This window comes from Mustela erminea, chromosome 9 (assembly GCF_009829155.1).
Source record: "Mustela erminea isolate mMusErm1 chromosome 9, mMusErm1.Pri, whole genome shotgun sequence".
Lineage (NCBI taxonomy): Eukaryota > Metazoa > Chordata > Mammalia > Carnivora > Mustelidae > Mustela > Mustela erminea.
Window position 1 is genome coordinate 54,697,355 of NC_045622.1, and position 12,101 is coordinate 54,709,455.

General features: G+C 54.3%; 1 protein-coding gene across 7 annotated transcripts in view; it reads left to right on the forward strand.

Annotated features, from left to right (window-relative positions):
• The window catches only part of ARRB1 (arrestin beta 1), a 75,023-nt gene that overhangs the window by 20,225 nt on the left and 42,697 nt on the right, over positions 1 to 12,101 (forward strand). For 2 of the 7 annotated variants that reach the window (XM_032356414.1, XM_032356412.1), the window contains exons 2-4: positions 272 to 398; positions 3,864 to 4,084; positions 4,531 to 4,710. The exons of 1 other annotated variant lie outside the window; for it this stretch is intronic. In XM_032356414.1, coding sequence (XP_032212305.1) covers positions 4,640 to 4,710 — 71 coding nt within the window. In that variant the 5' untranslated portion in view covers positions 272 to 398; positions 3,864 to 4,084; positions 4,531 to 4,639. The remainder of the gene's footprint in view (positions 1 to 271; positions 399 to 3,863; positions 4,085 to 4,530; positions 4,711 to 12,101) is intronic. 4 more of the 7 variants (XM_032356407.1, XM_032356409.1, XM_032356413.1 and 1 more) reach the window with 3 other exon arrangements.

The window sequence follows — 12,101 nt, forward strand, 5'->3', positions numbered from 1 at the left end:
TTTGAATTTCACCTTAATACATTATTTTTTTTTAATGCCCCCTCCAAAGACACATCCGTAAGGAAAGGATGCTGGAGGTGGGACATGGGTGTTGGGGTGAGCCTCCTGGAGGAAGGTGGGGTGAGACTGAACAGCCGTGAAGTGTGCAGGTGTCAAGTGGAAGGCAGTTTGGCAGACTGGTAGGACCAAGGGTTCTAGAATAAGACTGAGGGGATTCAGAGCTCTGTGGCCTTGGGCAGGTTATTTAACCCTTCTGTTTCTGTTTTCTTAGGTGTGAGATGGGAGTAATGAAGTTTTTATTAGGGGACTCGTAATCTTTTATTATGGAAATTATAAGATGTTCCTGAGGATTAAATGCATTAATATTTGCGAAATGCTGAGAACGTGCTTGGCACAAAGTGGGTACCGCGTTGAGTGTTAGCTGCTGTTACTGTCGCTCATTCGTATTTTCATTTATTTGCTCACTTAGCACCAGGCCCAGGTTGTGCCCTGAGGGCGGGACTGGGAGAGCAGGGAGGTGGGGGTGGGAAGGGGGGGGCCGGGTCCTGTTCTCAGGGGCGCCCTCATATCTGGATGCAGAGTCAGGCCCTACTGTACCTCCTCCCCCACGCTGAGCCTGTAGATCCAGCTGTTAATGAAAATCTGCATCACCTCCCGGTTCTCGGAGCTTCCTGAGCAGGCACTGTCTCCCTTAGGACCTGGCAGTCCTCTTTCTTGGATTTTGAAAACACCTGGGTCTTGGGGGCTGGTGCCTTGGGCTTTCTGGAACATTAGTAAGTCCCTGGGCCTTGGTTTCCCTGCTTATCCTGGGAGAGGTCAGGCTGTGCTCTGGGGCTGTCAGTGTCTTTTAACCTCCAAACCTGAGCCCATGCGTGGGATGGGCCTGACATGTCACATCTGTGGAGATTTAATTTATAAAAAATGGATAGTATTTTTAGGGCTTGCGTTCTGGACAACTGAGGTAGGGGGTCAAAGAGGGAGTCAGGGGTCTCTCCTGAGCTCCCGCCTTCAAGCTTTTGCCTCCTTTTGGGCCTGGCCAGCCCCTGTCGGCCTCCCCGACTCTTCTAGCAGTCATTCAGGCTCAGAGTCTCATGGACTGAAACAGTTTGTTTCTGGCTGCCGCCCATCTCTGCTCTGTCAACCCATCCATGTCGGCACCCCTCCCACTGCCGTCCTCAGCCTGTCACTCCAGCACGGTCATATGCCCCATTCCCTCCCTGTGACATTCAGTACACACACAATCACCAGGTCCTGGTGACTCCCGTTCACCCCCAGGGGAGTCTTGCTCAGCTCCTGTACTCCCCTTCTTCCGCCTGCAGCCCTCAGCTCACCCCCAGCCACCTGCCCTCCTTCCACCTAGAGCTCTGGCTCCACCTGCTGGCTCCCCTGCCAGCTGCTTGTCATGGAGGTTGTCCCAGGGCAAAGGAGCAGAAAAGTCATTCCAGGAAGGAGCTTGCTTTCTCTCTTCTTGTAAAAACAAAGTTACGTCTTAAGTAGCTTGAGTCAGGCTTCCAGAACTCCTCCCTGGTGGTGGGAGGATGGATAAAACAGGCAGCGGCGCTGTGCTAGAGGGCCTCTGGAAGAAAGCAGAGCCAGAGTCAGGCCAGGCAGAGTTCTCTGGCTTCTCAGAAAGCCCTGATGTATTCATATCCCCTCCCCTCTCTCCCAGACACAGACAGCACACTCCTGCACATGTGGACACTGGCTCTCAAGGGTTTGGCACACTGGGTTCAGGGAAATTTTCTTGGGTAGAACACTCATTTATTCAGCCTTTCATTCATCCATGGGTCTTTGTTCAGTGCCAGGCCCTGTGCCGAATCCTGGGGATATGGAGCGGGGCCAGACCAGGTCCCCGTCTGAGGGCTGGTTCCGGAGGCTGTTGGGCACTCAGAAGCACACAGTGCGGTCTGATAAGTGCCATGCATTCGTTTGCTCATTCAACAAAGGCTTGCTAAGCACCTGCTGCGTACCAGGCCCCATTCTAGCACCGGGGCACCGGCCCAGAACAACAAAGGCAAGAACCCTTACCTTTACCAGGCTAGCCTTCTGGGACTGTGCCATCCCAGAGACACAGTGACGAGAGTTCTGAGGGCACATTTAAAAAGAACTAATATTTATCATTCAATAACTATTTTAAAAAACACAAAATCAGGGGCGCCTGGGTGGCTCAGTCATTATATGTCTGCCTTTGGCTCAGGTCATGATCCGGGGGTCCTGGGTTCGAGCCTGGCATCCTGGGATCTAGTCCCTCCCTGCTCAGCAGGAAGCCTGCTTTGCCCTCTCCCACTCCCCCTGCTTGTGTTCCTTCTCTCCCTGTGTCTCTCTCCATCTGATAAATAAATGATGAAGTAAAATTTAAAAAAAATAAAAACACAAAACCTTCAGTTTAGACAAGGAGAAGATAGCAATTGTCCATAATTTCATCGCTTTGGAAGAACATTAAAAATTTTTTTTCAGTGTTTGCCCTCTCTGCTATGCATATGTGTGTACGTGTATGTGTGCAGGTGCCTGTGTGTTCAGGCACAATGGTGCTTAAGCTGTCTGTGACATCTGGACGAGTGTCTTTTTTCCTCCAGCATTTCCCTGCCATTAACCCAGCATTAATAAATCCATATTTATTAATGACACACAGAGCTCCTCATGCAAATGCTCCTCAGTTTATCGAACTCTCCCCTTCTTTGGCATGGACATTATTTCTAGTTTTTTTGCTATTCCAAATAATGCTGAAACAATTAGTTTCGAAACCACCCAGTGACCCTCTGAGGGCAGGATCCTGGAAGTTGCAAAGGTCCCAGGTTCTGCAGCTGCCTGTCCTCCCTCTCCCCTGCAGGCCTTTCTCTCTCTGTGAAGGCTCAGTGCCTTGCCTGTGGGAGAGGAGGCGCCCGCCAGGTCAGTCTCAGTACAAGTTGTTGCATTTCTCCTTGGCTGCATAAACAATCAGCTGATAACTTAGTAGCTGGAAATAACAACGGTTCATTTTTTTTTTCTCTCCTGGTTTCTGCAGGTCAGGATGTGGGAAGGGCTCAGCTGGGCACGTCTGGCTCAGGGTCTTGCGCGGTCACAGCTGGCCCTGGGGCTGGAGCAGCTGCGTGCTTGAAGTGGGCTCTTGTTGCTATCACCGCTGGAGTCCGGCCCTGCCTCCCTTTGTCTCATGGCTCCCTCTCACATGAGGGCGGCCTCCATGTCCGTGTCTCCCCTGGACAAACCATGCCAGCTGAACACACAGGGCTGTCTGCAGGCCTGGGATTCTTGCCAGTTCTTGACGTACGTGAAGTTGCTCATTGTATCCTCACAGCAACCCAAGGAGGCAGGTGCTGTTGGGATCTTGCTTCCTGCTCAGAAAGTGCACATGTGGGATCTGAACCCAGAGCAGCCTTATTACTGAGCCTGCCTCCCTCCCCCAAACTGGTCTGCCAGGGTCTACTCCAGCCTCTCTGCCCTTCCATTCTCCGCCTAGTGGCCAAAGTGAGCACATTTAAGGGTCATTCCGTTGTTTGCATCCGTTCCTTGCTGAAACCCTGCCAATGTCTTATCAGGCTGACGATTAAAATCCTGACTGGTGACCAAGGCCACCTGGTGACTGGGTGCTGTTGGTCTTGTCCCCCGCACCGCATGCCTCTTCTCCCTCAGCACCTTCAATGAGGCTTGCCCCTGCCTCCGAGCCAATGTGTAATGGGCCACCCCTTGTCCCTTTCTGCTTTTACTGCTGCTGCTTCAGCTCCTAACTCAGACCTCCTTTCCTGAGGAAGCCTTCTCAACTTCCCAGGCTGGTCCATCACCTAACCTGGGCTCTTGGAGCCCTGTATTTGGCGGCCCTTACTGTAAGAGTCACCGTGTACTATTTTCGGATGTCTGTCTTGCAGGGCTGTGGAGCTGCACACTTGTGGGTGACGCTATTGGCATTGTGGCCTGTGCCACGGAACCCCCTGGTGTTGGGCAGTGTGGAGCCCTGCTGTCTTCTCTGCTAGAAGGGAAACGTTGGGTCCGTTGTACAAACCTGCCCTAGTCACCATTCGTCCCCGGTGGTCAGCAGTGTCTGACATGGAAGTAAATATTGGTGGAATATTATTCATAATAATAAGAGGTATATGTGTTACCAAGCATTAGGCATTATATTTGGTCAATCCTCAGAACAACCTTATAGGGTTGGCCCTCTTGTCATCGCCTCGTTTTAGATGAGGAAACAGGCTGAGGAAGGGGGAGTCACTTGACTTACGTCCTCTAGTGAGTGGAAGGTTCACCCGAGGCAGACTGGTTCACTATGATAAAAAAACAAACAAGAGAAGGATCCCTCAATTCTAGCAGCTTAGAGCTGGTCAGATGAGGGAGAGCCCAGACACACCCCATTGCAATAAAGCTTCTCACACAGTGGTGAGGACGTATGTGCGGGGAGGATTGTTTTCCTCCAGTAGGGAGAGAGGAAGGAGAGAAAGGGCCCCTGGACAGGAAGTGAATTTGCTTTGGGGCCACTCTCCCATTTGGATGCCAGACCTGGCCACATTCTCCTGACCACAGCCTCTGTCTCCCCAGCTCGCTATCCCAAAATGAAGGCCTGAGGAAAGAAGGTACCAGCCAGGACAGGGATGGGGTGGGACTCTCCTATGTGCCCAAGTCATACCAGAGGCCTCAGCTCTTACTTATGTGGAGACCTGTCCTTAACCTGGTGATTCTCCTGAGAGGAAAACAGATAGGAGAATTTCCATTATACAGGTGAGGGAATGGAATAACCCAGAAAAGTCAAGGGAATGATCTGAGTCCTAGAGCCAGGATGAGAACCCAGATCCCTGGAAGCCCCTCAGCCCCAGGACTCTCTCTGTGTTGCAAGAGAGAGTGTGTGTGGGAGTGTGTGTGTGTATGAGAGTATGAGTGTGGAGTAGGGGTGGGGGACAAAGAGGAGGACTCCCCCTTCCTCTCCCCTGGTTCCTCCTGACTCCTTATCCCAGCAGCCTGTCCCACCAGAGGAAAAGGCACCCATTAAGGCTCTATGGACTGTCCCACAGTGCTTGCCAGTCCTGTTTGTCTGGGAGTTCGGAGTTGCCTCAGTGCCTGCTCTCCATCCGTTGAATTCCTTGGCTTTCCCACCGGCCTGTGGGCTTTCTGAGGGCTAAGCCTTGACTATACCATCACGTCAATTTTGCTGCCCAGTATTTTCTGAGTTTGTGTTCAATCCTGTGTGGAGCCCAGCCCAGCCCAGAGGTTGGTTCAGGGGCTTTGGGAAAAGTCGGTCCTGAGTGGATCTTGAAGGAGCAGTAGGAGTGACCAGAGTCCTTGTCACCTTCCTCCCTGAGCCCCAGCCCCTGTGGGTACAGAGCTGGGCAGGCACTGGTGATTGATGCCCAACCCCCACCCCCCATGCCAGCTCCAGTCTCTAGCAGGGCTGCCCAGTCCCTGAAGATTCCAGAGACTCCAGCCCTGGGCGCCTGCCCAGACTCTGCCCCTCTGAGGCCCCGGCTTCTTTCCCTGTCTCCTTCCTCTCAGGTCTGTCTTCTGGAGATTCTGTTTTGGTTGGAAAGAGGAGGCGGAGGTGTTTGCGTGTCTGGCTCTTTCCTCCTTTCTCATTCCTCCTCCCTACCTCCCTCTTGCCTCTCAAGATGTTTCCTCTGCCAGTCTGGCCGCACTCCAGGCTCCCTGCTCCTCAGTAGCCGTCCTCTCCCGCCTGGGGCTTCTGCGGGCTGTGGCTTTCCCTTAATGCCTTCTGTCTCCAGACGAGGGGTCCACGGGACATATCCTTCAGGGTGGGGGCCCATTGCCTCCACCTTCCCCTCCTGTTTAAAACCCACGTCTCCTGGGAGAGGAGGCTGCAGGCCCATTTTAGCGCTGCCTCCTGCTCCAGGTGTCCCTTTTCCCCTCCAGACCTTGGTTCCCTGTGGAGCCCATGGCATAGGCAGCCCCTTGGTGTCAGGGCACATAACGTGCCTTGCGTTCATTTCATTGTAGTTTTGTGCTGCTTTGGCAAGGATCTGTGCTCCAGGCATGGGACACTGGGGAGCTGCTCCCTCCAGCTAGGCAGTGGCCTGGAGTACAGAATTTGCACTACCCACCCCCCAGCCCCAACCACCTTTTCATGTTCCTAGCTGAGGTCCCGTCATTCCCTGAGGACCCTCAAGGACCCCTTCTCCATCTGCCCCCCCTGGAGGAGGTTCACAGGGTGAAGGAGACCCATACCCGGGCCCAATGGAGCTCAGCCTGGGCTGTGTACCCTCAACACTTCGCACCGTGTCTGGAATAGGGCAGATAACTCGGTAAATATTTGTAGAATGACTTCTGGAGGAGCAGCCAGTGAACCAGAGTGTGGCACGTTAGAGGGGTGAGGACGGATAAGGTGCTGAAGGGGCACTTCCTAATAGAGGTGACATGTTTCAGAATGGGTCAGAGCTGGACAGAGAGCAGGGTAGGGAGGGCATTCCAGACAGAAGGAACAAAGGGTGTGTGATCTGGGGCTGAGAGTAGATGCGAGTAAGTGGAAAGAAGGGAGGCTGGAAAGAAGGACTGGGATGTGGGAGGAGCCTCTGTTCTGGGGATGGGTGCTCCGGCCTGTTGGAATGGTGCCAGCACTTAGCCCGCTCAGCAGGGTCCCAGGTCTCTGTGCTGTAGGCCTGGGTTTGCGGGGGCAGGCAGGTGGTGGAGGGGGAGGGCCCTCAGGGCTTTCGAGGCCTTGCTGGGGCATGGGACTTCGTGAACCCAAGGCCACTAGCTCTGTTCCCCTGGGCCGAGCAGGTCATGGGATTAGAACCTGTCAGGGCCAGCTGGATGAAGCAGGCTTGTGACAACACTTACGTTAGAACCAGGTTCAGCTGCGGTCTCCATAATTTCCTGGCTGGGACCCTGAGCAAATCACCAACTTCTGCATGAAAGATTTCCTCTTCAATAGAGGTAACACAAGCTGCCTCTCGAGACCGTGACAAAAATTAAGGTAACCTGTGTAAAGTTTTTCTTTTTCCTCCGTTTCTCTCCTTCCACTCCCACACTCCTTCTTGGCAGGGCTGGCCCTTTGCACTGGGGGCCTGGGTCCGCTGGCAAGGACGCAGGATATTCTCAGCGCTGATAGCCCATCTCTCCTTCCACAGCGTCCTGGATTCCGCATGCCTCTAAGTGTGCATTCCTCTGGGTAGCGGTTCTCAGCATCTCGGGGCCACTGTGTCTGCAGTACCTCTAAAAAGGCAACAGTTGGAAATGCATATTCCCAGGCCCACCTCTCACCCTCCCCACCGAATGTGAACTCAGAAGGTAGGGGCCAGCAAGCTGGGTTTTAACAAGTCTCCCACGTGATTCTGACCCATGCTCAGGTGCTCAGAACCTTTCCCAAAAGAGACTGATGCCCAAGGGCCTCTCAGCCAGAGGAGCCTGGGTTTGGGTCAGGAGTCAGAACATGGGAGTGCTTCCGGGTGGGTGACCTGTACGGTCACCTAGAGCCCCAAGCTCAGGAGGCCCTCTGGATTGGTTAAATGCTTTTCTGTTACTGTCTTGACATCTGAACAAGGGGCCCTGCATTTCCATTTGGCACTGGGTGCGCAGATGTCTTAGCTGGTTCTAGGAGCTGGTCCCAGCCACGGGCCAGGTTAACTGGGTGTCCTCAGGGAAGTCGCTATCTCTCTTGGTCTTACGTGCTCATCTATACAGGAGGATGAGAACCCCCACGTCCTAGTAAGTGCAGGATTCAGCATGAAGCTTGGGCTCAGCAGTCAGCCCAGTGCCGGGCCCAGGCCAGTGTAGAGTGGCCTGCCGAGGCCACGTGCCAATTCTAGGCACACCCCTGGGGAAACTAGGGCAGCACACAAACCCTGTCCTTGGCTTCATGGGGCTTTCAGTCTGGAGCAGAGAGATGGCAAGAGTTCCCACTGTGAGGGGTGCCCTGAGAATACCTGAGGGGGTGCTGACCTATTTGGGGGAGGTCACCAAAGGCTTTCTGAGGATGTACCCAATGAGCGAATATCTGAGATGGAGTGGATGTGAACTTGGCGTTGGGGGTGGACAGCCTTGTCCGGATGGAGGCAACAAAACGCCATGTGCTGTGTTCATAGTTACCAACAGCGGATCTCTGGGGAGGCCGAGGTAAGGGGAGAGGGCCTGGAGGGAGGTGATGGGCCCCAGGGGCCGCAGGCGGCTGGTCAGGAGGCTGGTGAGGAGGCTGGCTGCCTTGGGGCCAGATCATGGCTCTGGCTTCCTCCCCTGGACCCAAGGCTTTAGAATAGGAACAGCTCTTGCCCAGAGGCCTCCTGGAGCAGTAGGAATGTGGCCTTGCCAGCTCCCATGGCTGGCATGTTATTGACCCTCCGCAAACCTCAGCTTCCTCTTCATCAGAATGGACCTCCTAGTCCCCTCAGGTGGCTGTGGTGAATGAGGTGTGAGCAAAGTGACAGCCCAGAAGCCCAGCACAGTGCTGCCTGTGGGAAGCGGATTCTTCCCTCCAGGAGGGCAGTGCAGTGCCCTGATTTGGATCAGGAGCCCCTGTAGCCCAGGCTGACTCCCTTGGGGTAGTCCTTTCTTTAACGGGAAGGAAAATCAGGCTGGTAATCCCTTTCCTAGAGACGATCTGGTGGGATTAAGAACTAACCAGCTTTGGGGGCCCAGAAGCAGCGGCTTTGCAGACAGCTGAGTATCCTTCTGTCTGGGTGTCCCCCACCTCGGGGCCCAGCCCGGGGTTAAATGAAACCCACCGGCTATATCACAGAGAGGGATGAGCTCCCCCAGCCAGTGTCCTGAGTCTAGTCCCTGCTCTCTCAATGGCGAGAGTGGCTTTCACTTCACACAGGCCTCCCGGCACCAGGTCCTGTCCATGCGTTCATCAAGAAAGGCACTGTTATTTCCATTCTATCGATGAGGATCAGAATAACTCGTTCCTTGCCCAAGGTCACCCAGCTTGTGAGTGGCAGACCCAAACTCCCATAGTGACACAGTGTGGAGCCAGGGGCGAGTCCTGTCCTTCTCTGGGCCTCTGTGCCACTACGTGTGTCCTGAGGGGTGGGCCCTAAGGTTCTTAGAGACCCCATCAACCCCACTGCCCTGGGGTCTGCACTTCTGGGAGGGCCTGCTCCCCCGTGAAGATAACCCACCACACTCTGTGCCCCATCCAGGGTGCTGTTCCTTTACTATGTAGGAAATGACTGGCTCACTCGGGCCCTCTCCGCTCCAGTCTGCCAGGCCTCCTGCTGCCGAGGGCTGACCTCTGGCTTTGATCCCTCTCCCTTACCCACAAAGAGGAACGGGTGTGGCCAGGACCATGAGTGCGTGTGTACTGGGCTGATGAGGCAGGAGCCTCTCTCCTGTGGGAGAGTCCACAGAGTTGTACAGAATTTGGTGTCTTCAGGGAAGTAACCACGGTCAGTGTGGCTGGAGGGCGTGTGTATGGTGGAGGGACGGGAGTGGGTGGGTTCAGACTGTGAAAGGCTTGCAGGAAGCAGTGAAGGGGTTTGAGGCCCAGGAGAGACTCAACAGGTATGCATCAAGCCTGACAGAAAATGTCAGCAACAGCCATTGGTCATGGTTTCCTTACGTTGATGGTCACAAACACGCAGATTCCTCTTCTTACCAGCTATGAGAACTTGAGGCCACCACTAACCTCCAGGGCCTCATTTTCCCCACCAGTCCTGTGGGAAGAAGGATAAGGAGTCTTCCTTTCAGGGGTTTTATCAGGAGCAAAGAGAGATAATGGGGAGATTTCATCTAATCTTGGTTAATCCTGCAAATTCGTGGCCCACTCAGCCCAGCTGCGTAGCCAGGGCCCTTCCTCCCTGTCATAGGCCTCCTCCGCCTCACGGTTTGGGGCAGGGTAGTACTCAGTCACTGGCTCCAGGAGGCCCCAGCCATAATACAGTTCCTTGTAGGCACAGCTTTACCCTCCCCAGATCCCATCCTTCCTCTATCCTCAACCTTGACCCTGCAGTAGTAGACCCCTGCCTCCCTCTCAGACTTTCCCCTAGCCTTGAAGCCCTGGCCAAGGGGCTCCCAGCCTTCATAGCCCCTGGAGAGTCCCAGGGAGTCCTCCAGTGTGTTGTGGGAGGGAGCATGCAGGACCCAAGGAAGTGTGTTGTGGGAGGGAGCATGCAGGACCCAAGGAAGTCTCGTGCCTTCCCTGAGGCTGTGTCCCCATCTGCAAAATGGGAATGGGATGATTAGTCTCCTGTTGCTTCTATAACAAATTACCAGAGATTTAGTGGCCTAAAACAGCACATATTTCTTCTCTTACAGTTCTGGAGGTCAGAAGTTCTCAAGTAGGTTGGTAAGGTTGCGATCCTTCTGGAGGTTCGAGGGCAGAATCCGTTCCTTTGCCTTATCTAGCTTTTGCAAAGCTGCCTGCATTCTTTGGCTCCCGGTAAAGCCAGCAACATAGCATCTTCCAATTTCTCTCTCGATGCTTCCCTCTGCACAAATTTGCCTCTTCTCTCTCTGACCCTGCTGCCTCCCTCTTATAAGGAGCTTTGTGATGACACTGGGGCCATCTGGATAATGCAGGGGAGTGGCCCCATCTTGAGATCCTTAACTAAATCACACCTGCGAGGACCCTTTTACCATGTAAGCTACACTAGTCACAGTTCCAGGCATTCGGATGTGGGCATCTCAGGGGGCCATTCGTCAGCCTGCCACACATACTTTGCAGGGTGGTTGTGAGGATTAAGGAGACCAGAAATGTGAAAGCTTCCAACAATGCCTGGGACATGGCAATCAGTCTCCAGACCTGCTTCTTTGACCTCCTCTCTCTGGGCCTCTGTCTCCCCATCCATAAAAAGAGGCCCATTCCAGCCCCAGCAGTTAGATCCCACCTTCATCTAGAGCAAGTGGTAAGGACAGGCAGACTGTGCCCTTAGCCTAGCCTGGGCTTCAGCAGAAGCAGCAGAATGGAGCCCTGCCTCCAGGATGCCCCCAGTGGCCCTCAGAAAAGCCCAAAGCCTATTTTCTCCTCCTCCTCCCTCTCTGGGGCAGGCCTCTGCCGGTTCCTGGCCTTCTGTGCATTTCCCAGCATTCCCAGGGATGGCTGATGGGAAAGGCTGAGCTCACTGCTCCCTGGGGAGGGCGAGAGCTGGAGGGAGGAGAGGGAGCGGCTGGCGGCAGCTGTGGGAGCTGAGGAGAGGATAGGATATTTGCAGTATGAGAGGTCGAGGTTATCAGCGTTCGGGAGTGGGGGGTGGCGCCTCCAAACTGGGGCTCCCAGAAGCTCAGCTCTCCCTTGGCCTCCTCTGAAGGCTGCTCTGTCCCTCTGCCGGCCACCCTGCTGAGGGGCCTTGGGCTCTCTGGAGGAGAATGCACGTATGTAGGGGCTGGGAGGAGGGCATCACAGACCAGCAGGGTCGGGGAATGAGGGGCTATTGCCCAACAGGAATAAGAATACCACCCCCTTCATGGGGAGAGGCTATCTCGGCCAGCATCCCTCCTTTACTCGTACCCTCTCCCCCGGAAATTGGCCCCCATTTACCGTTGGGCTCATCATCTGTCTTCCTTGGACCTTATTTTCCTTATTTGCAGGTGCGTGAGGGGCAGTGAGAGAGGGCAGGTAAGAACACCACTATGGGATTTGAGAGAATTGAATGAGATCGTGATTTTGGAATGATCTGGAAGCATAAAGTCTGCTCTAGAAGGATATGTAATTCCACGCATACGCACATCACTTCAGTGTTCTCTCTTCACCTTGATGACCCGGCAAACTCTTAATCATTCTCCAAGTCCGATCACACATGTCGCCTGTTCTCTGTGACTTCCGAGCCACTTCCTGGAATTACTGTCACCTTCTTTACAACTCTCGCTCACAGTCCCTTTGCAGAGTTGTTTTTGGTTTGTGGCATCTACCTCCCCTATCACATGTGGGCCTTGTGTTCACCCCAGACCCCCTCTGCTTCTCAGGGTCCCCATAGTTGCAGTAGAATAGAGGCAGGATGGTGAAGGCTGGGCAAGCTGGCCTCCTGGGGTCTGGCTGGGGCAAGGTCCCCACGGGGCAGTCCGATCCTCAGAATGGAGCAGGTCCCCACAACCAGCTCCATTAGATTTACAAGCATCTGGGTTAGGCAGCCAGAGCTGGTTCTAAAGTTGCCACTCCAGATGGGTGGCTAACGAAGGAGCCCCACACTGTTCCTCCTGGCAGGCTTCTCACACTTCCCAGGACAAAGAAG